Here is a 26,267-nt window from a genome sequence, read left to right as displayed (position 1 = left end):
AAACAGCAATCAACGCTCTTTACAATCATATACAGTTAAAGTGAAGTACATGTATTCAAATCAATTGCTTCCCATGAAAGACATTTGGCATTATCATTTCATGACATTCAAAACCCCAAACAGCTTCACAGTCAGGAAATGAAAAATGGTTTTGGTAGATATCTTTATCTATCTACCAATCTATCTATCTATCTATCTATCTATCGATCAATCGATCGATCTATCTATCTATCTATCTATCTATCTATCTATCTATCTATCTATTTATCTATATTTGTATATATACATTACATAGTTAAAACTTTGAGCAAAGAAAATGGGTTTCCATTGGGAAGCTCAAAGTTTTCACTATTTATCATTTGTTTCTGGTCAGTTTTTCCTTTGTTTTCATTAATATATAAGAGAGAGAGAGAGAGAGAGAGAGATGGGGAGAGAGAAAGGGAGGGAGAGTGTGACAGAATTAGAGGTAGAACACAATCAATTTTGCGAGAGAAAACTTAAAAATGCTGAACAAAAACTCGGCTGAATGCAATGCATTTTTTTTTTCTTATAGACAACTGTATGTGACCATACTGGGTCAGTTTTACATTTTATTCAAGGCACATACATGTATAAACATATGGAATCATTTACAACTTCTGTCAAAAAATGGGAAAAGAAATCCAAAATAATCCATCTCCCACGTTAAGATACGAATGACGCATTACCGTGAGTAAAGCTGAAACACGATTCTCAGTCAAACCTTGGCATTAGGGTAATTTTGTCACAAACATGCCAGCACTAGCTAAGCGATGTGACTCGTATCTCGGTATTTGGCTTCATTGCGAGCATATTACATACAACGCAAAAAATTATTCTTCGCCACAAATATATAGAGAGATCTACAGGTGTCATGAAATCTTGCCATTCTCCAACATTTGATTAGTTTTTCTGCTCTAAGAATATGTGACACAGTCACTCAGATATGTTGAAGTTTAATGGCTGAAAAAAAATTATGTGAAAGAAAAAAAACAATGAAAGTGATCAATACTTTTTTTAATGACACTAGGTCTTAACCCAATTGCCACCCATCTCCCACCCCAACACATAACATAACACCTGACAAACAATACATATACACACAACATTTAACCCTGATGAGCAGCTTGAATTCTGCAAACTGCAATTTTAAAATGCATGGAATTAAATGTCACTGCATCATTGTCTCTGTGTCTTAGCTGGTTTTCACACTCCACATGAGCTGAGTTTGAAATGTATCACTAGAGAGATTCAAGTCATAAACACATTTGATCACGATTCCAATGTAAACCTGTGGCATACATCACAAATCCAAGTTCTCACCCCATTAATTCTTGTTACTAGAGCAGGGTTCTTCATGGTGAAAAACTTTTATCCATGGCATGCCTAGAATAAATGGGGTAACTGAGTATCCTGGACTGTACTCTTCAGCAAGGCAATTCCTCCGAGGGTAATCTACATCTAACAAGGAAAGTGTAGCACAGTGACTGTAAAAGTGGATATTTTCGCGCGACTAATTTTTCCTGCTCAGCCGAAAAAGAAAAGTTTTGCGTGTTTCTAATTGCGCCGAATCAAGACATCACCTACTGGAACACATGGCAAGCAAAAATATTTGTGTGCTTTTATTTTCGCGCTAGTTTCTGGTTGCGTGAAATGTGAGAAAATTTCAACCCTGCAAAAATTTTTACTCTTACAGTATCTTGGTTTGACTCTTATGCACTCTACTTTAATACAAGGAAACATCACATGACACCAACTCTAATTCAGAGAGATGGCTAATTGCACACTTTCATTTCCCAGGTTGCTCCAGAATATTTTCCAACAATCGACTGAATGACATTTCATCAGGAAATATTTAAGTTAAAGAAGGGAATATTATAATGTTGGAAGACCAATGTTTGCACCTTTTTAAACCTTGGAAGACTAGTCCCGAGTATACTGGGCAGGTGTCGGTGGCAAATGCATGTTGTAGCAAAATCAGCCCGTCCTCAAGAGGTTATATCTTCACTCAGCAAATAATAAAAGGGAAACAAAAATTGTACATAACTGATTGTTGCAATTTAGTACTTTAGTGTCCATTATAGGTATGTTGGCACTTTATAGCTACATCATTGTGTGATGAATTATAATTTCTATGAATGGTTTGCCATCCTTTCTGGCACCACCATGAACAACTGTGGTTACTGACTTAATGATTCTTTGTAAGATTAAATCTTTGCTGCTGTGAAAAGCATTAGGCCAGACAAGGGTACTGGTAATAAGTTAGATTTTCACATGGACAAGCAATCTATTACAATACTGTTGTACAGGAATTAACATCAAATAAAGGCTTTCAGATATATGAGTCATTATTTTGATCATTTCATTTCAACCATGAAGAAAAACCCAAATAATATTGGCTCAAAATACTTTCTAGTTAGTGGTATGGTCAGTTTTATGTCTGCTGCTGCATTTTCAAAATGGCTAAACATTACAAAGGAATGTTACGGTTGTATATAGGCAGATATTAATCATGGTTTAAATGGATACAAGTGGAATAAATATGAAATGTCAAACATTCAGAATGCCTTGACATCTTTGACATGGTATCAATATTGGGAACTATTATATCCATCAGAGTATTGAGTTACATACTTGCTGATATTTTTCATTAAGTAGTGCAAACACCAGCAATGATTTTTTGCCTAACATTTCACCAACTAGTAATCTCGACGAAGACTGTACAAACATGACACACACATCTGGCTCTGGGCTTCACTTGAGTCTTCTGAAGACTACAGAATGACAACACTGAATCACATTCTCCTCTGGCAAATTATTATCCACAAATTATCTCGATCTAAGCAGTATTCTTGTGCACACATATGTTGACTAACAGACACTGAACTTAACACAAAACAGAACTAAGCAAGCATCAAACTGAGGCAATAATGTCGATTCGCCGACGCTTGTCAATTGATGAGAAAACCTGCATTAAAGGCAGTCATTTACTGTCTTTGTTTGAGATGCGCACACATCGTCTGATCATCTTGGTGCATCCAGCGTTATCAGGCGCCTGACGCGGCGGGCCAGGGCAGCCACAAACGAGTGTCGAGTCGAGCGCCGCTGGGCCCCAAACAGCGACTCGATCTCCTGAGCCTTCTTCAGTAGGGATTCACTCAGGCACTTGGTGGCGTCCACACGTAACTTTTGGGCAAAAAGACAGTTAAAGCAGAGGAGAAAATATTGGTTTAGCTAGATATGATGTCAACATGTTTTTCCACGAAGCTTTGATATTCCCCTTTTGTTTGTTGTTGTTTTAATCATATTGTGAACAAAGCAGAAAGAAAAGGTCATGTTCTGCTGTTAGAAGGATGCATGCAATTTAGTGAAGGGACTCATATGTCAAACATGCAAATAACTATGTGCTGAAAGCAAACCAATTATGTGCCTCTATAATATAAGCAAGTTTTTAACTTGAAATCATGCCTTGAGCAGCTTTCTTCAGCCTTTCATCAATTTCCTCCAATCAAACAATGATGATGCTGCTGCTTAATATCTTATATGATTAAATTTATTTCAAAATTTTTCCAACATGTGTGGAAATACCTTGGAACAACTACAAAATGTTTCACTGTTTTGTTTTGTTTTTTGTTTTTTAAACCTGATGAAAATTACGTGGAAACTTCAATGGCTTGAGAAAAAGGCTTCAAGCATTGAGTGGTACATACATGTAGTCTAACTCTGACAAAGTTTACCAATAAAGTTAGATGGTAATTGAGTAAGAGAAGAGAGAGTTTTTACCTGCTTGAGATCCTCCTGGGTGATGCCCAGTGCCTCTGGGCTGGTGGCAGGAAAGAGGGACTGCCGGTATAGATCTGACTCATTCAGAGCTGGGCTTGACATGTCTGAATGGAATTATCAAGAATGACCAAATAAGACATATTAGAGTCAACCTACGAACATCAACTTACACAATAAAGGCAAGTGGGAATGTGACTGTGGTGTACCCATCAATAGAGTTACCCTCACAATAACACATGCTATATTTTAGCACATAAATGATATAGTATAACTGTAAGGCATATGGCAGTCCTATGCAAAACTTATTACTAATACCAACATATGGATAATACCAACACGTCTACTGTATGACTCCAAAAGCAGTGGACAATTGAACACCATGACCTTGTTGTTTATGCTATGAAAATATTGTATCTTTGGTAACTTTTGTGCTGCTTTAAAACAAGATTGTTTGTCTCATTCATTCAAAACCCACACTGTGATGAGAAGTATGTTGTCTTAACCTTTTAATAAGCAATCCATAAAAATAACATGGTCTGAATTCATGATGCTGGTTTAAATCTAGACCGTCTTGTATGCAAATTTTTTCTAAGTAAATACATGTTGATGTCAAAGGTACACCTATTTCATGCTTCTTCTTTTTGAAGTCCATGGACTAAATTTAAACCATGGCCTTAATTTAAACAATCTCTGTGAATTTGGGTACCTGTGTTTACATGACAGATTTCTTTGACCTCCCTTGAAACCTGAAGAGCAAAATGAGCAGTCATCCTAGTATTCAGTCCGTAAAATGTGACTAATCTGCATTTATACTACAACATCCCATCAACGGATGTAGAGGCTCACCTGCTAGGTTTCTGGGAGGTTGGCGGAGTGCAAAGGAGGCTGAAAAGGGGGTAGAGCCACCTCTACTTGGCCGACAGTGCAAGAAGTAGTACTCCAGATGACGCCAGACTAAAAACATGTCACACTCGATTGCATCTGATGAACGACTAATTCAGGAATACAACACATTGACAAGATATCCTTTATTTCCCTTTTGTGTCTCATTCAAAAGAGGACCATCAAGACAAAAATGCACAATGCCATTAAGTTCCTTCCAGAAACTGCTGCAAAATACTCTTCCCATGAAGCATTTGCTATGTGCACCAAACATAAATAAATAGCGGGCACTCTAAAGAACTGATACTCTTTCTGGCATACTGATTTGCAATAACATGATTCATAAGCATATCAAATTGACCTATTGATTTACAATCTTATCAACTCTGTCTAATAGAATTAATACAATATTACACACCCCTCATACTCTGTATTCGCAGAAAATTCATCATGTTGATATAAAATTAAATGAAAAAGCTATTTGAAATTCAATTTGTATATTATGAGTAATGGAAGGTTACAGAACTCAACCACTGGCTGCACAAAGCCATTGGCTAAATTTGTGTAATATGAGACGCTGTTCGCATGCAATCGGCATATTTGAAAACTGATGACAACTGTGGGGAAAGTACCACCGAGATAGAATAATAATTTAACACTATTATGAGTAGGGGAGGGAGTGCAGAGTGCTGAATTCTCTAACCTGCCATTACTCTTATTATATTAAATTTCAACTATCTTTCATTTGATTTTCTATTCCATCTCGTAATGTACAGTATGGAAATTCAGCCATTGGCTGCACTTGGCCATCGGCCGACAATAGTCATAATTCATAAAGGAACAGAACAAAAAGTGTTTTCCGTGTTGTAAGGCTGAAGGTAACTGATGATTTAGAATTCACTATCCCATCACTGTCTGTCGGAATGAAGCCCTTTGGACAGTGGGTTTTTCCACCCTGGCATGGTGGAGTATGTCTGCAAAGGGGAGTTTATTCCTCATGTCAGAGGATGTGACCGCTGATCTAGCCATGAAAATCAAAGCTCTGCCCTGATACCAGATGCTTTTGCAATCAGATATGCACTAGAATGAAGATGGCAATAGTGCACAGAATGATCTCTCACATAATGCAAATTCAGCCAAAGGTTAAGTGCTAATTTTTCATACAATGCACTAAAAAATGGAACCATACGGTGTGCTAAAATCCAAATCTGTTCAAACACATCTGGTCTAAAGACACAAGTGTATGGAGAAGAGAAATTAGTTTTGAAATGAAATTCCCAGCATTCACATATTCGCTACAGCCTAGGCATAGTGGCTAATTCAGTGGTGGGCTGGCGATTGTCAAGGATACAAAAGAGAAGAGACAGCTCCTGCACTCTGTTCCTGACCTCATGTGTGAGCTGTCTGGTTGCTAGGTGGAGCCGCTGCTGTGAGGAGAGCTTGGTGCCCGGTCCCGCCCAAAGCTTGGAGAGCTGAGCCAGACAGTGTTAAACACCACAAACCAAGAGTGTCATTTTGCATGTTTGCCCATTCCATGCAGACTGCTTTCATCACAGGAATAACAGGTTTAAGGGTAACTCGAATGAAAACTTCTAACAAACAAGACAGATCTTTTCAGATCCCACAAACTTTGCCTCCGCCTTTTGCTCTTCTTCTTGGACACGTGCTTATCATCAATCGTGTGCAATACATGCCAAACAGTCGAAAGAAACCCCTTATAAAGTAGGACGAACTTCTCAATTTCATGAGAAAATATGTGAGAGATTCAGAACAAACTCTGCCTAGTTTCTTCCCAAGAAATACATTTCTATCAAAAATTGCAATTGTGCAATAAGCTGAAGAATACTTCAGCTCTAGGATACCCCCCCCCCCCCACACACACACACTTACGCCACAAGGAACTATGTACAGAAATATTGAGGAATCTAAATCACCAAAAGTCAATATATCGATTCAGAAGGACCTCCTAATTCCAAGTGAAAAAATATGTGAGAGATTCAGAGCAAAATCTGCCTGGTTTCTTCTCAAGAAATACATGTCTATCAAAGAGTATGCATTAGCTTTAAGAATGCTACAGCTCTAGGATACGGTAAAAGTGGATATTTACATGCTCAGCTGGGTAAGAAGAGTTTCACATGTTTTAATTCCAGGGAATCAAGACACCAACTTCTGGAATGTATGGCAAGCAAAAATATTTGTGTACTTTTATTTTCTCGCTAGTTTCTGGTTGCACAAAATGCACGAAAATTTCAACACTGCAAAAATTTCCACTTTTACAGCAGCTATTTTTCCCCCCACTTAAGCCACATGAAATTATGTACAGAAACATTGAAGAATAAAAATCACAAGTCAATATCAATTGAAATAAAGCAGTGTGTGTCCTTAAGTGCTGGTGATTACAGTAATACATGTATATCCTCACAGTTGCTGTAAACACACCACACACAGAGACGTCACCAAATAAGGTCACTAATAGACACCATCAACAACAACAAAAGACATTCAAGATAACTTTTTATGACTATATCTCAAAAAATATGTATATATTTTTTCCCAACTGACCTCTTTCAGTTCCTCTGCTGGGAGATCTGCCACATTCTGGAGTTTGTGGAGGGACTGCTGATGAGTCTCCATGGCAACAAGGAATTCAGCCGAAGCCTGGCGGAGATGGCGTACAATCAGCCCTAAGCTCGGGGGCCTTGAAAGGTCCCGGGAAGCCATGGAGGAAGCTGGGAAGATAGAAGAGAAGTGGACGAGAACCCTGAAGCTGTGACGAGTATCAGCTTTGATAACAACAATCAGACCTTCTATGGACGAGATTCCAATGACATCAGCAAGCCATGCTGAGGGGCAAAAACTGCGTATGGAGGCCCTCGTACACATGGGCAAGTGTGTAAATGTCACAAAGTACGTCCAGTAACAGGCAGACGGGTATGCGGTGCACATACTGCTCACTAGAGCTATGCACTTATTATACACATGATTTGTTTTTGCCAGACGTCACAGAAACTCGTCTATAGGCAACCCTACTCATTAGCGCTCAGATTAGTAAGAGGACATGATAGCAACAGCAATGCATTTCTGTTTTTTCTCCTGTCCTACGAAGTCACAGCAAGTTTGCATGGTCTCTGTTGCTGATGCCACAACCATGAGGAATATGATCAGAATGGAAGTTAAAGTAAAACAAGGAATATTCGTGTGCAAGACTCGCGAAATCAAAATGCACACGAAAGTTCTGGTCATCACTATATGCATTGAATGCCAGTGGCAGTTCGCGAAAATTTCATGCCGCAAAAAAGGCTGTCGGCTCCAATTCGCGTAAAAAATTCATGCCTCGAATATATCATGTTTTACAGTACATGGATAAAAAATTGTGTTGTCACATGTATAACACAAATGCCACACGATGTCACATCCCATCACTTTGGGTTTGAACATAGGGTACAGACAGCGTGAACTAAGAGGATGAGTTTGAAATATCTTCATCGGATGCCATATTAGACGAGTCCTATTTCGTGCCTGACCAACAGTGCTGACATTACGACTGATAAAGCAGTCTAATTTCGCTATCCCCACTTGATATATTGTTCAGGTTATATTTTCCATAGGAGCAACAAAATGAACTAAACTTAAAAGTAAAGCAATGTCAGGCATGTTAAACTTATCTTGGCCTAACCCACAGTAAAAAGAGCAAAACCAAACCACACAAACACAGACAGAAACACTAAAAACCTTCGAGCGCTGGCTTCCTACCTTCTAATCTTTGATAGTCTCGTGCAACAGCCTCCTGGAGAGATGGTGTGAAGAGAATCTGGCATTCATCAGCAGTGTTTCCTAAAGTGTGAAAAACCAATATTTCGGGAAACATAGATATTGCAATACAACATAGCCTTGGCTAATCATTGTCCATACAAAGTCTGTTCGAACAAAGACTCATGTATACATATTCCCCCCCCCCCCCCCCAAGCGAACAAACTCAGCTAATCACACATAAACTCAGGTTTATAAACTGCTAACTGTATGACACTCCTGACACCACAAATATTTCTTAATCACCCATCCAAAGTATGCCACAGATGCAAAATGTTTTTTGCTCATGCATGTAAGCATTACTGAAGTGGTTATACTGAATAATAATAATAATAATAATAATAAATCATTTATTAAGCGCAGAAACTATGTCTATATATTCTACTGCGCTTCAAGAGCTCTTAAATTCCTATGTTGCACAATGCTGCATGGGAAGTAAAAAAAAAAAAAATAGGCCCATGCTAAAACAAAAAAGTTTTCACTTTTGATTTAAAACTGTCTAAAGTCTGACATTTCCGAATGTCTAGTGGTAATCTATTCCACAACCTACGGGCTGCACAAGAAAATGACTGGAATCATTCATTTTCAGAAAGCACAGGTCACTTTTTTTTTAGTCACTTACCACGTCATCAGATATGAAATAACAAACAACAAATAACTTGTGGGCATGTAAGATGTTGCCATGGTAACTGCAGTATTTTTGAAGTTATAATGATGGCAAAGCTCTGAAGCCCTACAGATGATGTTAGTTAAAGTGAGTTTATATCTGTTCCACACCCCCACGATACGTCCCAAAATGAGGGCTATCACTCGTGTTCTGTGTCTAGTAAATCATGGCATGATATAAGACAGGTAAGGAAACAGAATGACCATGCCCTGCAAGGCAAGACTGTTGCACCAACCTGATCTCACCACGACCGTCCGGCAATAGCCGATGACATGACTGATGATCTCCAACAGCGCTGATCGTCCACTCTGCCCTCTCCCTCCCTCGTCTCCTCCCGCCACTCCTCCCCTGTCCTCCGACTGCCCTGCCCTGCCGTGGTGCCGTAACTCGCTGGTGCCCAGCTCCTTGAGGCACTGGTCCAGGGAGCTGAAGCGGGGCACCAGGGCCACCACCTGCCTGTGGAGACGGGTGAGATGGGTCTGGAGGGGAACGTTAGAGGGACCTGAGAGCTCCAAAAGGGTGGGATCAAAGTAGTCCACTGAGAAATAAACATAATGAAGGACAGAGTAAGCATGATTAACAATTAATCAACCACTACCAGACAATAACACTAAAAAAACATGAGTCATTTCTCAAAAACAACCCTTACTCATACATAAGGAAATTAAATCAATGATCAAACTACAGTACTTAGTGAGGTATAGAGCAGACACAAAGCATAAGGCTGAAGTATAGGGTAGAATAAAATTAACAGCGTATCATCCTTGCAATCAACTATTGGTTCAGCTACAAAAAGGGCATACTGCTAGTGCACTGATCATACAGTGTACAAAATATCATGTTTTGTATGCCTGTGCTTCTTGTTGTTCTATGTAGATAACTGCATACAGTTTTGACCTCTTAAAGTAGCAGCCAGAGGATGACTAGGCCATGATTCCACCATCTTGTGGTTACCAACCTCACTCTTCTACTCCACCTGGACAACATAGTCTTGTTTTCATTGCAACTGATTGACAAATTGCCCTACATCGACGTAAATAATACATCGACGGAAGAATTTCATGAATTTAAATAGTCTTGTTTGGTAAGCAATCGTAATGTCCACCAGTGTACTTTACCTTCTCCCATCACAGAGCACACAACCCCCGTCACCAGTGCCAACTCTTCCAGTGATTCCTTGTGAGGGCGCTGGTGCTGTTCCCTCAGAATGAGTGTGAATGTGTCGGAGTGAGAGACGATGAAGTGGAGGACCTATTCCAAGGTAACCAGACATACTTACACTGATGATACATGCTCATCTCACAAATATAACTCACATATCATCTCACAACTATTACTCGCATAACGCGCCCATGCACTGAAACCTACTTCTATATTTCATTCATCTCCGTATTTCAACAGATTTATTTCACTGACTGAAAGTATCCACTGGCATGTGCACGCCACAATCGTACTCTACTCTGACATCCATATTGAAGTTTGAAGGAAATGCTGAGGGCCATACCCGTTGTGGTGAGACTACCATGTACATGTATATCAGGGTCTTTCACTACTGTGGCAACATAAAGATCATAATTCAAAACTGTGGTTGTACATGGATACAGTCTGAGTCATTTCAGAACTTTTTCTCATAGAGGTCTGCTTCCCATCGCATATATTACCTTTGTTAATTCGACACTTCTGGGTCATAGCAACGAACGAAACCATGCTTCTCACATTGAAAAAAAAGAAGAAATTGTACTCATTGGTTTTGCACATACAAATTTTTGCTTCACTAGGCAGTCCAGCCATTGAAGAGACTCACCTGACTGGTTGCCTCCTTGTGCTGACAGCCTAGGGAGGTGAGGATCGCCATGCTAAGCCGGAGGACAGGGAACAGGAGTTGCCGATAGCGACTCATCACATCAGGCAAGAAGGAGTCGACTGAGACAGCTTCCATACCATCTGTCATGATCGGATGACTGCAGGCCAAAAAGGCATTATTAGAATATGATAAGTATCACAAAATTGCACTTTTATCTTACAAGTTAGGCTCTATTTGTATTTTATCATAACCACAAACGAAAGACAGAAAAAAAAAAATTTCTTTGGTCGCTGGAAAGACTGATCAAAATAAGAGGTATTCAAAGCTGGTTCCATCAATTAAGGAGTGATTTTCATCTACTTCTTACAGAATGTTTAGATAGATGAAATCATTATGTAATTATCAAGCTTTGACGGGACATGAAATGGATAAAATTTAGTATGCCAAGTCACAGGAAATGTTCAGGACTGGTGAATTTACGCCCTTAGTTGCACAGACGTACATGTACATGACAGGCGAGAGAACGTACAATGTAACTGCAGTATCAAAGATCTCTACTTGATATCTTATCTCTGCGGAAAGTTAGGTGCTCTCACTGCTCTGTGCAGAGCTTTAATAGCTGTTGCCAATTCAAAAGCTTTAAGAGTCTTTGTGGAGGTAATAATATGTTGTAGGTGATTTGAATATTCTCTGACATTCTCATATCAGAGAAATTCTGATCATCAGGGGGGTGTTTCATCAACGTTTGTCAGTGCTAAAAGTTGTCATCGCTGACAATCACCATAGTAACAGTCAGTGACCAGAGCATCTCATCCAATCAAAACCGAGGATTTTGCTGAAATTGTCAGCGCTGACACTTGTCAGCGCTGACAAACGTTGATGAAACACCCCCCAGATGCAGAATGGATGAAAATGAAAAAGTCAACAGAAGGACGTCAAGGGAAGCCAGATGTCGCTGTGCAGCTGTGAATACATATCAATACAGCATGTGAAACACACATCACATATTAGGACAAAAACACACACACAGACATATACATCTCAGAGGTTTCCCCAAGCCATTAATCTCCCCTACCATTACTATATCAATATATAACTATTTAGTGCGCTGATGCCACTGTTAAATTGTTCATATAAAGTGCTAACACCTGTGTTATGGTGAAATATATAAACTCTGATTTGTCATGCTTTAGCACAAATTAAACTCCCACCCCTCTTTTTGCAAGCACTGGAATTTCAAATCAATAGTTAGTTCTTAGCGGTGCCATATGCGAACATATACCATTTATGCATTGTCCTTCAAAGTTATCCCACATCACTTATGTCCAGTGTTCCATGCAATACCTTTCATGTAAGGAGGTTTGGACACAGATGTGTGAGGTCATGCAGCACCTACCTGCTTTGATCAGGTCGAAGGTCAAGAAACCTGCACTGTGCTAGTCTTCCCATCAGACCCATTTGGAGAAGGGCTTGGGCTCCTGATACACTCTCTGCTACCCTTATCAGAAGTGACTGGGACAAAACCAAACAAAATGTCAACGCAGTTTTTAATGGCATCTGACAGGACTAGGAAATAAAAAGTCATTCAAAAGCAACGCACTCGAGGCATTCCTGTAATTGTAGTCGTTTTAGGGAAAAGTAGAAGGAATGAATTCAAACAGTGAAGATGTCATGGCTGCTATCATGCACAAACTTGAGATCCTGAATGGGAGTTGTTGTTGTTGTTATTGTTGTTGTCGTCGTCTGAATGGGAATGTATCTGATTCGTTTATCACAGCAACCACCACATGCTTGTGTAGTTAGCTTGACCACAAGTGCAAGAAGTCTAATAAAAAGTAAAACCATATCTGCGCTGTCTACATTAAAAAAAAAAACAAACAAACAAAAAATTGTCAAATAATCCATGCACCAGAATCACATTCCTCCACTGCATCTTGGCAGAGATGACGTGCACACTCACCATGGTAGACTCGTAGATGTAGAGGGCCTTCATGGGTTCAGGGGTTGGCTGCAAGCACTGCTGGAGGGCTGCATCCATGTGTAGGAGGCCCTCCACAAAGTTCCTCAGGTATCCCTTGGCAGCCAGGAAGGTCAGCCAGTGACCCCGGTGGTCAATGGTGTTTACGGCATCAATCACAGAGAGGGCTAAAGTCTGGAATACCATCAGGCAATGGGTGAGTAGGAATATCGAGCAATGTGAAGAAGCTTCAACAGCTTTGATTTACATCTCAAATGGTGATTAAACTCATAATAAACTGCTAGTTGTTTGGAAATCTACTAGTTTATATCATTTTGACACAGTGACCACTCGTATAAACCTAAATGGACGTAGAACAACATTTTCATTTCAAAAGTTGATAGATAGCTTATAAACATTCATGCAGACAAGTTCATGCAACTCATATTCCAGTTGTAGCTCTGATAACTTTAGGCTCTGAACATCTCCTCATTGATTTGTGATATGCGGGAATCTTGCTCCATCCTTTCTGCCCTTTGTTCACTGATTTGAACATTCATATTTGCAGATAAGCTTATAAATGTCGCCACACCAACTTACTTGAGGAGGATAAGGTAATCCTCACATCCTTATCACACAAAAATAGCTTCTGAATAGGTTGTATGCATTGTACCATCTTTAGTGGGTTACTATAACTTACACTGCAGCAAAGATTTTTGTTTTGTTTTGTTTTTGCTTTTGCTTTGGGAAGGACTTTAACTTGATGGTCAAAGAAAAAATTTGCATAGTTACAGTTGAGAACTCAGGCATACAGGGGCTTAGATATGATGTGATTCACATACATACCCACACACAAATATATATGTGACCCTGCATCACAAAACCAACAAAAAAGTCGCCAGACATGGATTTTTAGTTAAGGGCAGATTCTGAAAGAGCAGACCCTAAGCTTTAACATGATGTATAAATCAATTCAAATGGACTCCCTTAACCTATCTAAATACTGGAAAGAATGCACACACTCTGGGAAAATGTGAACTGAGAAAAGAGGCTCTGAAGTACAGGGTCTATTCAAGCGCTTAATCTTTCACCAAGCCGCGCTACCTGTGGAATGGCAGGGACATAACACAGGATGTCAACCACCGGAGCAACAGCAATGAAGGGATTATCAGATTAAGCTGAAATTGAGCATGTCCTATTAACACATTCTGTCCATGATTAATGCCAACTTACAAAGCAGTAGCATTATCCTTTCAAAAGTTATTATACTTGACAGTGAAGAGTGTACAAAGGATTTCAAGAAAAGAAAAGGGGCCTCTAGATACTTACCTGATCATTCTATACTCTCCCCCAAAAAGGGATAGTAGAAAAACTGCTGAAAACACACTTTCCCATTTGTGTTATGATCCCAAACTAAAGAACAATGTAGAAGAGGGATAGCTCTTTCAGAAAATATGAAAAACTCAAGATTGACATAGTTGACCCATTTCACCTGTTTTGAGTCCTCACGCAAAATCAAGGGGTGTGACTTTTTGTTTGTTTTGTGGTGCACAGTCACATATGTACTAATAGCATCCTACCCTGCCAAGCTCATGGCCATCACACGCATCCCTGCACACCAGGTCACAGAAAGCCTCGCCAAACTCCTGAATGATGGCCATGTTGGCCGAGGTCACCCTCTCGTACTCCTCGAGGAGCGCTGAGTTGAGGGCCGGGGCCCCCTGCAGGGTGGGGATTTCCCTGGGCCTCTGAGGGATCTGGAGGTAGTTCAGCAGGGAGCCGTACAGATTGGTCCGCACTCGCTGCTGCACCCCACCTGAACCAGGTAAGAGACATCATTAACGGGTGCATGCTTCACATTTCAAAAGAAAAATCTTTGCTATACATGGATACTATGACAAAAATCAAAGTGGACTTACACACTTTAGACAAGTTTTGGAGAGACTACTTTATGATTTTAATGGTATATCATACTATATTTACATGATTTGAACAGAGAAACTTACGATACACTGATATTTTCAATATATTAGTCTGCAGCAAGAAAATGTATTGGACCAAAGACAGTTTTAATCACTTATTTCCCTTGCTCTATCACTAATTTTTCCAAGAGTGAATAAAGTATGGAACTAAATATCTATAACTGAGGCCTTCAAGGAATTACAAATTTTAAAGAGACTGCTCATGACAATTAAGCCTGACTTTTGCAAAATTCTATTGCTAAATGATTACTAAAGGTTGACAGTAGATAGCTTAACACTACCAAAACAAAAAGAATGAAAAGAGAATATTACTGGTTGACAAAATGAAGGCAATGAGTTCTTTCAGGATGGCTGTGAGGGAAACGACAGGAATCTTGACACCGCTTCCTCCCTGGACCGACGAGGCATCACTCGCCCACGTCTGAATCATAGAGCCGTCCAGCACACGGACGTACTGCGATGACATCAGACTGGAGACCGACTGTGATTGGTCGGACAGAGTGCACTGACGTAGGGTCATGGTCAGTAGGAGGAAGGCACCGGCGGCCTGGGAGGTCAGTTCAGCCACCGAGTCCTCATCGTTCACCTGGGGGTGCAAATATGACAGTCCAGCATGAACCACACAAACAATGTCAAAGGTCAAACGTTCAAAGGTCACTGAAAGTGATCATTACCCTCATCTGACTTATTCCTTCAGCTCTGACAGCCAGGCAACCACCATTGTTAGGTGACAGTGTGACGTAATGCAGAACCTCAACAAGAGAGGCATTATCATCGCCCCCATCATCCAATAACTGTCAATGTCTACCTGTCAGGCAGACTTGAGGAAGTGCTTTGGCATCATAAAACTATTCCCTCTATAGTTTTTGACTTTTTAAATCTGGTGAATAGATTGAACTGAGTTGTCTTCCAAACATGGGGGAACTACCTGAAATATTTTGATACAGATTATATCTGCTCAGTGACTTGAGTTCGGTTATTTCACTTATTTTTTTCTTTAATAAGGGAGTAACACATTGTTATCTACAAGTGTAGTTGATCAATAATACCATAGAGTAAATTCAACTCCAGAAACAATACAAATATAGTGGCCTACTTTACATTTACAATGACAACAATTTCTAACAATTAGAGAAGCATTCTGACAGCACAGACCTCTGCCAAGCAGTTAATTTTCACCACTGATCTTGTTCTTCCAAAGAGATCAGTGATTTCCACCCATACGTATGCATGCTGAAAATCGCTTGATTTTCCGAAATAGAGCCCTTCTGTTACGTCATCAACTTCAAGCTGCGTGGCATGCCTCGCCCTAGTAGAAACTAGAGCACGCGTTTTAGTGCACATATGCAAACCACAAAAGCTTGAACTCCTCAGTTCAGTGACCTACCTGCCAAAATTCTTCACAAAATCCATAAAATTTCCCAGACCACTTACAAAATTTATCATTTGTTCCTTGTGTCGTTCTGAACCTTTCATGTAAGTTTCATCCAAATCTGTTCACAACTTTTTGAGTTATTTTGCACACACTCAAACAGACAAACAAGCCAACGTCAATGAAAGCATAATAAACAATAAACATATCCCAATTTTAGCAAATGCAGCTCTATCGCTTGTAAAATCCTCTTACGACAAGTATAGCCTTCAAGATTACTGTGCAATTACCTAGCCGCTTCTTATTGGGTCACACCTCACCTTTGCTAGGAGCTCTTGGAGAAGCTCTACAGTGACTTTCTGTCTCATTTCCAGGGGCAATGATTCCTGAGGGGAGGACGTCAGCAGAACCTCAAGGACTTGCCTCCAGGCATCGAAAGCGTGACGTTTGGCCGCCATCACTTGACGCACGCTGTTCCTCGTCACAACAGTTCGCAGAATTTCACGGATTTCCTACATGAAGGTAAGCATTAAACACCTCTGAACTTACACAGCATCTGTGCAGGACCAAAGCAAGTCCATGCAGGTATTTTCATGATCTTGTGTACTCAGATTTAGAAAAAAAAAAAAACTTTCCCCTTCTATATCTTGATCAATCTTAACATGAGAGTCAACCTGATTCATCAGTAGAAGACTTTCCAGTCATTCTTTTCATAAAACTTTTGAATTCAATTTAGTCTGGTCATTGCTGGTGAGAGGAAAATGAATACACTAGAATATCATATTTGCACTAAACTTGCTGACTACAACTGATTTAAGGCACTAAGCAAGATATTATATTCTAAGCACAGCAGGCATTCATTACGATCGACCAGTCACTAAAGAAACATTATATTCCAGTCAAAGCATCCTGCATAAATGAGCGCATACCTGCTCGACCCTTGACCTCTGGCCCACAACCGATCCCGAGCTGCCGTGCCGATTGAGCTGGTCCATGAGGATGGAGTGTAGGAGGCGCAGATTGCAGAGCACCACCCCGTACTCATTCTTCTGCTGGCAGTGAACGATGGTCTCCTCCACGCCTGCCGGCTCAAAGGTGTCCAGGCGTAGGGGGGAGGGCACCTCTTGGGAGAAATGGACAGAGTCTAGCAGCTGGAGGATCTTGCGCCTCATCTGGACAACTGACCACAAGGGGGGGGGGGGGGAAGGACAAGAAGCTTATGTCAGGGAGCTGACCAATGTCTGATAGTGCATCACAAGTAAGGATGAAAGCCTGCTGATTGCTTCCTTTTTATAAAAACGGTTACTCGGTACAGCGAGTGAGAGTGTAGCATATTAACAAATTTCCTGTACCTTAGGAATGAGAGATAAAAAAAGTCAGATAAGTCTCTATACGGATATAGATCTTTACTGCTTCTTCTCAACTGCACCAATTTATTCCACAATGACACAATAATGGGCTAATAAAAGTACAAAGTTACACAGAGCTTCATGAAAAGGTTTCAAAATGTTAATTGCAATGTTAACCTAATTGCAATGCCACCTTTAACAAAACAGAGTGATGGTGTTCACATCCAAACATTAAATAGGTCGCTCTGAATAACTGAAAGCCATGTCACATAAAGCATGACCATGATTAGCGCATGGTATCTAGTGATGAGCAGGACACATTTAAAGCTATGAACAGCCGTGGCGTAAATGACAGATAGATCAGATATTATCTTACTTGTGATTCCCGCTTCATTCTGCGAATGCAGCAAGGTTGAACCCAGGGCACTAGCCTCCTCTGCGAATGTCGTTTCTCCAAGTCTGTCGCCCTCTACTGACACATCTCCTAATCATTGTAACAAAAACAGATGGAACCAAATGTCAACTGTTAGGTCCTTTCACACTGGGGGCCTTTCAGGGTTTCATAAACACAGCAAGATGGTGAAACCCCTACTGCTACTTTAATACTTGTCAGTAGCTTTGACAAAATCCCTCTAGCACGCCAATCAAACTTTTAAGCTGAGCGAGAAGCAGCTTTTGTCAAAAACACTCTCATTCTACTAATTGCATGAAGAGCAAGCAGAGGGTCTCTACACAAGACAAGTCAAGACCCAGCTCCAGGGCCTCTAGAAATCTGTTCTATGTTTGTAACTTTCGCCCCTGAATTACTGAATTCCTCTAGAGTCAGCTGGTAGAAAATATCACGACTACTCAACAGAGTGTTGTCCCAAGAAGCTTCACAAGTCGAAGTTAAACACTAACAGCCAATGGGCGAATTGTGCAATGCTATTTGGTCAAAGTGACTAACTGAATAATCTAGGAGGAGTGGTAGGCAGTTTAGGCTCTCTCCTAATTGTGACTAATGACCAAAAAAATCTCAAAATGTCCTCTCCCTCAAGAGCTTTGTTTCAGCTCTCTGGCTATCAACAGCATGAGAGCTGAAATTCAGTGATGCCTGGTAGCTCCATCGACTACTGGAGAAGGCCCAATCATAATTCATATCAACTGAATACCTACTTGGCCCAAAAGTAATACCCCACTAGTCTGTCTTAAGCAATTAAAATGATAGCATTTGCACAGACAATAAGTGCTCGACTGCTACACCCAACTTAGCAAATTTTTCATGAAATGACAATCAAAATTCTGGAAAAAGAAATTATTATAAATTCTTCACTAACTGAACAGTGTGGATGATCTGTGCCCTATGGATAGAAATTCCATAGGTCTTCTGTTCTTTTCTGCTTCAAACTATGGTACAAATGATTTCCATTCTTTGTCTCAGAGTACAGTCAGTCCGCAGCACGTATGCTAATGAGCCGATCCGGTACGATTTATTCAGCACTCTCGTTGACGATCTTTGCGTTCGAAAGGTGTCTCGTCGTGCGAGATTTTGCGAGACTTTGATAGGGCTATGGTTTTCACAGTGTAGCGACTTGTACATACATTCGTCATGGCTACAAGTCACGGTAAATTGTTTTCCAGACTTTGATCTTTATTTTGATACTAAATTTGCCTATAACATCGGATCTTATCATGACTATATAATCAGTTGAATTTGCGTAAATTTTACCTGCTTTTCACGGAAGATTTTGTCATCTAAAGTTCTTCTTTGGTTCCTGACCGGATTAAGAAACTGTTGTTTCTGATTTCGGCTTTTTCGTAGAGAGGAAACTTAGATACTCATCATATATTGGAGTCAAGGAGACGCAAGCATGATTTATACTAGTTTTTCCGTTTTGAAATGTCTGTAAAATTCACTCCTAAGCCAGAAGTATGCTCCGCACAAAGTGTACAGAGGTGCGAAAGAGCTCTCTCATTGGACAGTGCGTGCGTTCAGCGCTTGAACTACACCCGTGCCAAGAAACCGCAAGTGGCATGAAACCGTTATGTAGCAGCGTAATGACGTAATGCAAGCGCTGAGTGCAGGCGCTGTCCAATGAGAGAGCTTACTCTTGAGATTGCACGGTTTCAAGCTGATCAGCACTGACATCGATGAATATTTTACTGGTTCCTGACCGGATTAAGCAACAAATTGTCAAGATATTTACATGGATACAAAGATTAGGAGATGGACTACCAAAGAAAGCATTTTCATTGAGACGCAAGGTGAATTTGGTATTTTTTTGACGTCTTGAAAGTGTACTGCACGAATTACTTTTTTCATCATTTTTCAAGCTCAAATTACGCTATGATATTTTTCATTTACAATAATTTGAGTAACATCTGATGATAGTTTACATATTTTCCTTGAATTTGATACCAAATTTGTGAACATAAGGTGTATTTTTGTAGCCGAAAGCCCAAGGACAAAATCCCCTTACGCAGCTCATTACGTATGCAAGCCTAAAGCGGGCTTGCATACGAGTTGAATAAATACGAGCGAATTATCGCGTGCTGCGGACTGACTGAGTACACTACTGTAATCAAAGAGGCCATATGTTCACTGCTTGACAACCTGAGGTTTTCTTGCACTTTAATCATGACTCTCAAGAATAGCCATTGTACATTACTGAGCACTACACAGTGATAGATAGCTGAAATAATGCCAATGCCAACACTTCCTGGCTGAGGCATAAAAAGGGGAAAACACTTCAACATAAAATGAGCAACTTCATCAGAGTTCTTTAAATGGTGCAGACTCAAAACCTTGAGAGTATTCACAAGGTCAGTTCAGAAGAAGAAAAGTGCGAGAGGACATCGACTGCATACTAAAGCTATAAATGCATACCTGCCAACATTTCAAGATGAAATATCTTACTCATGGATTGCAAAAATCTTATTTTATATGCAAACTGAAGTTAAAAATCTTACTTTCGGTCAAATCTTCAGAAAATACACATGAAAGGTATATCTAAATATTTTTTAAAAATCTGATTTCTCTGACAGAAAATCTGATTTTGCTATTTTTAACGTAAAAAATCTTACTGAATCTGATAAAATCTTACTAGTTGGCAAGTATGTAAATGGGATAACGATGAACTGTCATACCGTCATCATTGACCACAGCTGGTGTGTCCTCCAGGAGGAGCTTCAGTAGCCGCTGGCTGTGGGAGCGTTGACGATTGACCGTGGTCAGTCTCAGCTCTATGGCAACCGCTTTCAGCAGCCACGCCTCCTGGTTGAGGAGGAGCCGCTCATCTGTGTTTTCTAGCAGAGTGAGAACAAACGACAAACGGAAGTATTCAATTTATTGTCACCTTCTGATCATGGCATAGGAGGCAGGTCTAATAAGGGTAAGGTGGTCTCTCAACTTAAATTTGAAAGAGACTTTTTGTGTGTGTGTGTATCATTTCATGAAAAGGCTTGACACAAGATTTTTAGATATATATCTCAACAGCTCTAAACTGAAAGAGAAACAGCAGTTTGTTTGGTCTACAGAGCAGGACATGTAGGGAGTGCTTTTCCTGCAGGCCCTGTGAAAGATGAATTTCAAAAGTAAATCCAGCACTGCCAAACAATAACTTGCCTTCACACTACAGATAGTTTGCCCAGGTGTTTACTTCATGCATTAAACTCAAAGTACCTTTCAACCTTTCAACAGGCACCTTCTCTTCCTTCTTTTTCTTAGTCACAAGAAAATGATATACTGAATGCAACTGGGAAGTATTTTACTTCATTTTGATAGATCCTTACCTCCCGGCCTATTTACAAATGGAGCATGTCGCAGGTGTTTGAAGAAGAAGTCTTGAGTGGTCCTGAGATATCTCATTACGGGGGCACTGGTTTCTCGGTTGGCACACAGTCTGTAGATGAGTTCGTAGGCCAGCTCAGCGAGCTGGGGGGTGTTGTGGATGGCCGAGGGACCGGTGCGTGCAGTGAGACCTCGCTCCAAGACAGCCAGGACAGAGTGAAGACAGGTACGGGGCGAACCGAGCACACCTGTTTGGATCAAGAATGCATTTCCTGTCACTTTGGCATCATGCTGGGTCCTTCAGTGGTCAAAAGACTACAAAAGGTTTCTCAGCTATCTCTGATCATACATAAATCACGAAATACCACAATTCAATAATGGTCAACATGATCAAAATGAATTGACCTGCAAACCCTTCATGTACCTGCACAACTTGCAATGCATTTAGTTACCCCATACCCTGACTTACCTTCTTGTCAATTAGAAAAAGTAGAAATTACGCAGTGCGTAATACATGTCCCCGCCGGAAGTAGCATTTAGTAGCAAAATGTACAATATAGGTAAAAAGATCAAGGTCAAAGGTCAAAGAAGTCAAAGGTCAAAATTCTATGTAGAAGTTTTGAAGCCCTCACCTAGTGCCATCACATACAGCAAACGGAATCGAAATCGGTTAGAAATGGCGAAGGAGTAGCATTTTGTAGCCAATGTACAATATAGGTAAAAAATCAAGGTCAGAGGTGAAAGAAGTCAAAGGTCAAAATTCTGTGTAGAAGTTTTGAAGCCCTCACCTAGTGCCATCACATAAAGCAAACGGAATCGAAATCGGGTTAGAAATGGCGAAGGAGTAGCATTTGGTAGCAAAATGTACAATACAGGTCAAAAATCAAGATCAGAGGTCAAAGAAGTCAAAGGTCAAAATTCTGTGTAGAAGTTTTGAAGCCCTCACCTAGTGCCATCACTTAAAGCAAACGGAATTGAAATCGGGTTACAAATGGCGAAGGAGTAGCATTTTGTAGCAAAATGTACAATATAGGTCAAAAATCAAGGTCAAAGGTCAAAGAAGTCAAAGGTCAAAATTCTGTGTAGAAGTTTTGAAGCCCTCACCTAGTGCCATCACATAAAGCAAACGGAATCAAAATCGGGTTAGAAATGGCGAAGGAGTAGCATTTTGTAGGCAATGTACAATATAGGTCAAAAATCAAGGTCAAAGGTCAAAGGTCAAAATTCTGTGTAGAAGTTTTGAAGCCCTCACCTAGTGCCATCATATAAAGCAAACGGAATCAAAATCGGGTAAGAAATGGCGAAGGAGTAGCATTTTGAAGCAAAATGTACAATATAGGTCAAAAGTCAAGGTCAAAGGTCACAACTGAAATTCTGTATAGAAGTTTCAAAGCTCCCATGTAGTGCTATCATATAAAGCAAACAGAATCAAAATCGGGTCAGAAATGGCGAAGGAGTAGCATTTTGAACATTCTGATCACACACGGACGCACGGACGGACAGACGGACACACACACGTACGGAGCCCGTTTCATAGTCCCCTGCTCGAACTCGTTCGGCGGGGACAAAAACCTCCTGATGAGTACCAATGTCAAGGTCTTACAAAACGGTCACAAAGCTCAAAGAAAAGGTTAAAAGGATTATCATTGGTATCCACTGAAAGTTAATTTCAAAACATCCAAGCAGACTTGCAAATAAAGAATGTAAAAGGGTACGCCTATCTGTGAATGAAGGATAGAAGCTTGTAAAGCGTAGGTCTATTTGAATTCCACAATTTCACATCTTCTTTTGTTTCCCCAAGGCCATGCCATATCAGTATGAAGGCTTACACAAGGTGTGGAACAAGGCATGTGGATGAACACTATACCTGGATCCTGCAGCTCAGTCTTACTGACTGGTTTCCTGAGGTTGAATCCCAGGAGGTAGTGGGCCAGATTGGGTCCTGTCTGAGAGAGGGAGAAGAGCAGCAGTCGCATCACGTAGAGACGGGTCTGGCTGTGAATTCGGCTGTTTTCGTCCGATCCATCATCTGAAAAGGGAAGATGAATTTGTCATTTGACACGTCATCGCTCTTAAAAGGGTATATATGAATAATAACTACATGCATAATCACATACTTAACCCATTGAGGATGGGCTGATTTTGCTACAAATTTGCCCGAGTATACTCAGGACTCATCCTCAACAGGTTAATGAACTACCTTTTAATCATCTTTTGTCTTTTTTTTTTTAAATCTATACTTTCACAGCAACTGTTATTAAGTGTTGAGAAAATAATCTCACAGTTTTTTCGTGACTTCATGCCAAGGTGTTCTTATTCTAAAGTATACAATGACACTTCAAATGATTATGAACATTTATTTCACAGACCTCTTTACACAACCAAACCCTTTCAATTACGTTGAAATATTGATTGGAGCTTATGTGCAGCATTCAACAAGCTAGAATACAATGGATAGAAAAACAAAAAAGCAAGGAGTTTGGGGCACACATCAAAGGAATGGATAGACAGCTCAGAAAGATAAATAGACAAGGAGGATGTAACACCTCCTGTACCAGTTCAGAGCAGGGTTACACAACATTTGCTCCTGTGACAATAGCTCCAGTCCTATTATCTCCAAGGACTTAGGATTAGGGCTAGGGTTGTGAGTTTTAGGTTTAGTTTAAGGTGAGTATTAAGATTAAGGTTAGGGTTTTGTTTGTGGGTAGAATTTATGTTTGGCTTTGAATAGCATGCAGATTTTTTTATGGACCAATTGTCGCAGGAGTAAATGTCATGGAACCACAAGGCAGACCCCTACAAGTAAAAACGTCAACTAAACAGTGACAGATTAGATGTAGGAATCATTTGCATACCAATCTCCTCATTCTGGAAGCCTCCTTGGTCCACGTCCTCCAGATCCTCTACCTCCAGACATTCCACAAAGCCATGAAGGAGATGCCTAGACTCCTGGAAGGGGGAGAATTTCACAGAGGTATGATCGAAACTTGTAAGTCTCAAAAAAAGAGAAATGTCTCCACACATGCCATGGAAACCAGCTGTGACTGCTTCTTCAGTTTACATGTTGTTGTTTTTTTCTCCTTCTTTCAGTAAGGATAACCTGCTCAGTAGCACATGAGCTATCAAGTGTTGTTGTAGAGGAAGCCTCTGTCTTTGTTTATTCATTTATTTATTTATCTATTTATTTTTTTGGTATGTTGGACAAGCTTGAATTTGCACTAAGAAAATTGATAAACTAGCAAATAAATATATTCTACAATAAATATACAATGTGAGCATAGACAGATAGACAAACAATGTGTAATGTCTGAATCCAACCTTAATAAACTTAGGGAGAAATTAAGTTCAGAGGATCAGAGGGAGAAATTAAGTTCAGAGGATTGGTCCACCATATACAGTCAAAGCGACATTGATTTAGCCTTTGAAAATTTTATGAATATTTTAATCGCTAATTATGATTCTTGTGTTCCTCTCCGAAGACCTCACCACTCTAATTATAAAAAAGTGCCACGACAACCATGGGTTACAAAATCTCTTCTCAGGTCCATTAACCGCAAGAATAAATTTTTTCATAAGTATCGTAAAGATCCATCCCCTTTAAACAAATTGAGATATGTTCGTTATCGGAATATATTGACATCCATAATACGTATAGCCAAGCGAAATTATTTTTCCCGACAGTTTGTTAAATATAAATCTGATGTGAAGAGTACGTGGAAGGTGATTAATGAGGCGCTCAAACATAAAAATAATACCAATTCTCCTAAATATATTTCAGTGGACGACCGCCAGATTAACGACCCGGTCATTATGGCGGAATTTTTCAATGAATATTTTGCAACTCTTGGTCCACATCTTGCCAGTAAAATCCCGAAATCATCAATTGAATTCCATAGATACTTAGGTAACAGGAATTTTCAATCAATATTTTTTGAACCTATTGCTGAAGAAGAAATTATAGATATTATTAAGAATTTGAATGATAAAAAAAGTTCAGGATATGATGGAATTACAAATTTTCTTTTAAAAAATGTTTTAAGCGAAATCATTACTCCTCTTACCTACATTTTCAATCAATCCTTATTTAATGGCAAAGTCCCCAATAAGATGAAGGTCGCAAAAGTTGTCCCTATCTTTAAGAAGGGACAGAAAGATTTGGTGAATAATTACCGACCAATTTCTTTGTTGACTTCAATCTCTAAAATTCTTGAAAGGGTGGTTTATACACGATTATTAAAATTTCTCACAAATCATAACATTCTGTCAGATTTTCAGTTTGGTTTTAGAAAACATTACAACACAACCCATGCTTTACTTACTTTTATAGACAAGGTAGCTCATGCTATAGATAGTTTTGAACATACAATTGGAGTTTTTCTTGATTTTTCTAAAGCTTTCGACACGATAGATCACAAAATCTTGTTTTATAAATTGTGTCACTATGGAATCCGCGGGACCCCCTTAGAATGGTTTAAGAGTTATTTAACAGAAAGAAAGCAATTTGTTAATATCAATAGCCATGATTCGCAATTAAAGCCTATTTCATGTGGAGTCCCGCAGGGCTCCCTCTTGGGCCCACTTTTATTTATCTTATACATAAACGATCTTCCAAAATCATCGCAAATTTTGTCATTTATCTGTTTCGCCGATGACACTAGCTTGTTTTTTTCACATCGAGACCCTAATGCATTAATAAATATGATGAATACTGAGCTCAGGTCTGTGCAATCCTGGATTTATGCGAACAAATTATCTTTGAACATAGAAAAAACTCATTATATGGTATTCAGTAATTCCTTGAATGTGGTTCCATATGATATCAAAATAAATGATTTATGTTTAAAGCAGGTTAATAATACAAAGTTTTTAGGGCT

General features: G+C 39.8%; 1 protein-coding gene across 1 annotated transcript in view; it reads right to left on the bottom strand.

The window, feature by feature from the left end:
• Positions 1-542: 542 nt before the first annotated feature.
• LOC140228621 (nuclear pore complex protein Nup205-like) overlaps positions 543-26,267 on the bottom strand; it is a 45,892-nt gene continuing 20,167 nt past the window's right edge. Inside the window, exons 18-37 of the mRNA XM_072308868.1 lie at positions 24,249-24,342; positions 23,261-23,422; positions 21,396-21,641; positions 20,751-20,909; positions 18,001-18,108; positions 17,205-17,455; positions 16,596-16,787; positions 15,216-15,489; positions 14,502-14,737; positions 12,925-13,116; positions 12,361-12,476; positions 10,965-11,121; positions 10,279-10,411; positions 9,396-9,698; positions 8,437-8,517; positions 7,246-7,412; positions 6,035-6,155; positions 4,648-4,782; positions 3,802-3,905; positions 543-3,204 (exon numbers count right to left, since the gene is read on the bottom strand). Coding sequence (XP_072164969.1) covers positions 3,043-3,204; positions 3,802-3,905; positions 4,648-4,782; positions 6,035-6,155; positions 7,246-7,412; positions 8,437-8,517; positions 9,396-9,698; positions 10,279-10,411; positions 10,965-11,121; positions 12,361-12,476; positions 12,925-13,116; positions 14,502-14,737; positions 15,216-15,489; positions 16,596-16,787; positions 17,205-17,455; positions 18,001-18,108; positions 20,751-20,909; positions 21,396-21,641; positions 23,261-23,422; positions 24,249-24,342 — 3,393 coding nt within the window. The 3' untranslated portion in view covers positions 543-3,042. The remainder of the gene's footprint in view (positions 3,205-3,801; positions 3,906-4,647; positions 4,783-6,034; positions 6,156-7,245; positions 7,413-8,436; positions 8,518-9,395; positions 9,699-10,278; positions 10,412-10,964; positions 11,122-12,360; positions 12,477-12,924; positions 13,117-14,501; positions 14,738-15,215; positions 15,490-16,595; positions 16,788-17,204; positions 17,456-18,000; positions 18,109-20,750; positions 20,910-21,395; positions 21,642-23,260; positions 23,423-24,248; positions 24,343-26,267) is intronic.

The sequence above is a fragment of the Diadema setosum genome, chromosome 5 (assembly GCF_964275005.1).
Source record: "Diadema setosum chromosome 5, eeDiaSeto1, whole genome shotgun sequence".
Lineage (NCBI taxonomy): Eukaryota > Metazoa > Echinodermata > Echinoidea > Diadematoida > Diadematidae > Diadema > Diadema setosum.
The sequence above is the reverse complement of the archived record's forward strand: the minus strand, read 5'-3'. Positions and strand labels throughout refer to the sequence as shown.